Source organism: Etheostoma spectabile, chromosome 5 (assembly GCF_008692095.1).
Source record: "Etheostoma spectabile isolate EspeVRDwgs_2016 chromosome 5, UIUC_Espe_1.0, whole genome shotgun sequence".
NCBI lineage: Eukaryota > Metazoa > Chordata > Actinopteri > Perciformes > Percidae > Etheostoma > Etheostoma spectabile.
In genome coordinates, this window is record NC_045737.1 from 38,661,105 (window position 1) to 38,663,809 (window position 2,705).

Below are 2,705 nucleotides of genomic sequence, written 5' to 3' on the forward strand. Positions count from 1 at the left end.
CTCTCATCTGGGTCTCTCTCTGTCTGACTGTATCTCTCTCTCTCTCTCTCTGCTCTGTCTGCGTCTCTCGCTATGTCTGTCTCCTGTGTTTCTATCTGTTTCTCTCTCTCTCTGTCTGTTGTCTGCGTCTCTCGCTCTGTGTCTCTGTGCTCCTCTGTTTCTCTTGTGTTGTCTCTCGCTCTGTCTGTCTCGGTGTCTCTCTCTGCTCTGCTTGTCTCTGGTCTCCTATCTCTAGGTCTGTCTCTTGTCTCTCGTGCTCCTCTCTCCTCTCTATTCTGTCTGTGTTCATTTGTCTCGTTTTTTCGTCTGTCTTGTATCTCTTGTCTCTCTTCTCTGTCTGTCTGTCTCTGTCTCTATGTCTCTGTCTGTCTGTCTGTGACTGCTGTCTCTTTCTCTTCTCTCTTCCTCTCTCTCTCTTCTCTCTCTCTCTCTTCTCTCTCTTACCCCCAACCGGTGAGGCAGCCCCCCCCCCCCCCCCCCCCCCCGAGCCATGTCCTGCTCGAGGTTTTTGTTCTCTTTAAGGAAGTGTCTCCTTGCCTCTGTGTCCCTAGTGCTCTCTTGGTGAACTTGGGTTTCTGTAAATAACATCCCAGAGTCCTGGTCTAGACCTGCTCTTTAGGAAAGACCTGGGAGATAAATAACACCCCAGAGTCCGGTCTAGAACCTGCTCTTTATGGAAAGACCTGGAGTAATAACATCCCCAGAGTCGGAACTAGACCTGCCTTTAGGAAAGACCTGGGAGATAATAACACCCCAGAGTCGGTCTAGACTGCTCTTTATGGAAAGACCTGGGAGATAAATAACATCCCAGAGTCGGTCTAGACCTGCTCTTTATGGAAAGACTGGGAGATAATAACACCCCAGAGTCCGGTCTAGACCTGCTCTTTATGGAAAGACCTGGGAGATAAATAACACCCCAGAGTCCGGTCTAGACCTGCTCTTTATGGAAAGACCTGGGAGATAAATAACACCCCAGAGTCCGGTCTAGACCTGCTCTTTATGGAAAGACCTGGGAGATAAATAACACCCCAGAGTCCGGTCTAGACCTGCTCTTTATGGATGGACCAGGGAGATAAGTAACATCACAGAGACCTGCTCTTGGACAGAGTCACTTATGGGTGTTTTTTGTCTTGCAGGAAACCCGCGGAAGCAGCGGCGGGAGCGGACCACGTTCACCCGGACGCAGTTGGACATTTTGGAGTCGCTGTTCGCCAAGACGCGCTACCCGGACATCTTCATGAGGGAGGAGGTGGCGCTGAAAATCAACCTGCCCGAGTCCAGAGTCCAGGTCAGAGACTGCTTTACATGTTAGAGCTTAAACTTCATTAAGAAGGAGAAGTGTTCAGATCCTTTGCTCCAGTATAACCTTCACTTCTGTAGAAGTACTAATACCACGCTGTAGAAATACTCTGTTACAAGTAACATTGGAAATGTTACTTCAGTGATAGTCAATCAGTATTATCAGGAAAATGTACTTCAAGTATTATTATTAATAATAATAATAACAGTAAGAACCTTTGGATATAAAAACGACATTTACCACAAATTATCAGTCAAAAGTGTCAGTGTTGAGTCAAGTGTTAAAGTGTCCAGGTATTTACGTGAGTCCAGGTGTGTATGCATCGTCCCCCCCCCCCCCCCCCCCCCCCCCATGAGGAGTCCAGACAATAATCCACAGATGAATCGACTGTGAAGACAATCCGTTAGTTCCAGCCCTATTCCGGACATTGTTGTTTGGGAGACAAATACTTAATTTTTGTCTAAGTTCGGTGTAAAAACGAGCAAGACAAGTGTTCAGAAGCAAGTCCGAAATCTGCAGCAGGTGGCCGGGTTGGTTCAGTGGGTGGTGCAGGCGCACATTTACATAGAGACTGATACCTCGACGCAGTGGTCCAGGGTTTCGAGTTCGACCTGTGACGGTTTCCTGCACGTCTTCCCCCCCCCCTCTCTCTCACCTGCCCGTCCTGTCCATTACAGGCGGAAAAGCCCCCCAAAAAACAAAGCTGATAGTCTAATCCAGTGATTCCCAAAGTGGGGGTCGGGACACACAGGGGGGGTCGCGAGTCAGAGAGGGGGGGGTCGCAAGTTGATTTCCAGAAATAAAATAACAATTAAAAACGATTAGAAATAGCAGACGTTAGCCATGATTTTAACACAAGATAAAACTGGTGGCTAAATTTAAAACAAAACCAAGCAAATGAACCAATAAAACGGCTCTTTTGATTTTCTTTGTCCACTATGACCCATCGGTTGAACTGTCCAGCGACCAAACCCTGAAGACAGCGTGTAATAAGACGCTGGCTGAGTTTTGGGATTTCGGTTGAGAGGGAAGACCCACAGCTACCCACAGGGGCGGATTTACAGGAACGGGGCCCTTCACAGCCCTCGTTCTCACCCTTTTCAGTCCTTTTGTTTTCATTGTATAGGAGCCAAAACCTGCTTATCTTTTCTCCATTTTTCATTTGCATGTAATAGCTACTGCTTGTAAATCTGCGCCCCTCTTGATTTCTTGGAAAAAACTCTGTCCCTGACTTGTTGTGGTCCCCTCTGCACTACTGAGCAGCGCTCTCTGTCTGACAGCTGATTGGCCAGAGTGCTGGATCATCTTCAATCATAACACCTTGATTAGGGGGACTGCTACTCACGGGGTCTAGTTGCCGCGATGGGTAGCTCCTCTTCATCAGCGTTAGCATTGCTAGCGCAAG

General features: G+C 48.0%; 1 protein-coding gene across 1 annotated transcript in view; it reads left to right on the plus strand.

Annotated features, from left to right (window-relative positions):
• LOC116690270 (homeobox protein OTX1 B) overlaps positions 1-2,705 on the plus strand; it is a gene marked incomplete in the record, with an annotated part of 18,266 nt that overhangs the window by 12,933 nt on the left and 2,628 nt on the right. The window contains 1 exon segment of the mRNA XM_032517094.1: positions 1,137-1,288. Within this exon segment, the coding sequence (XP_032372985.1) occupies positions 1,137-1,288 (152 nt within the window).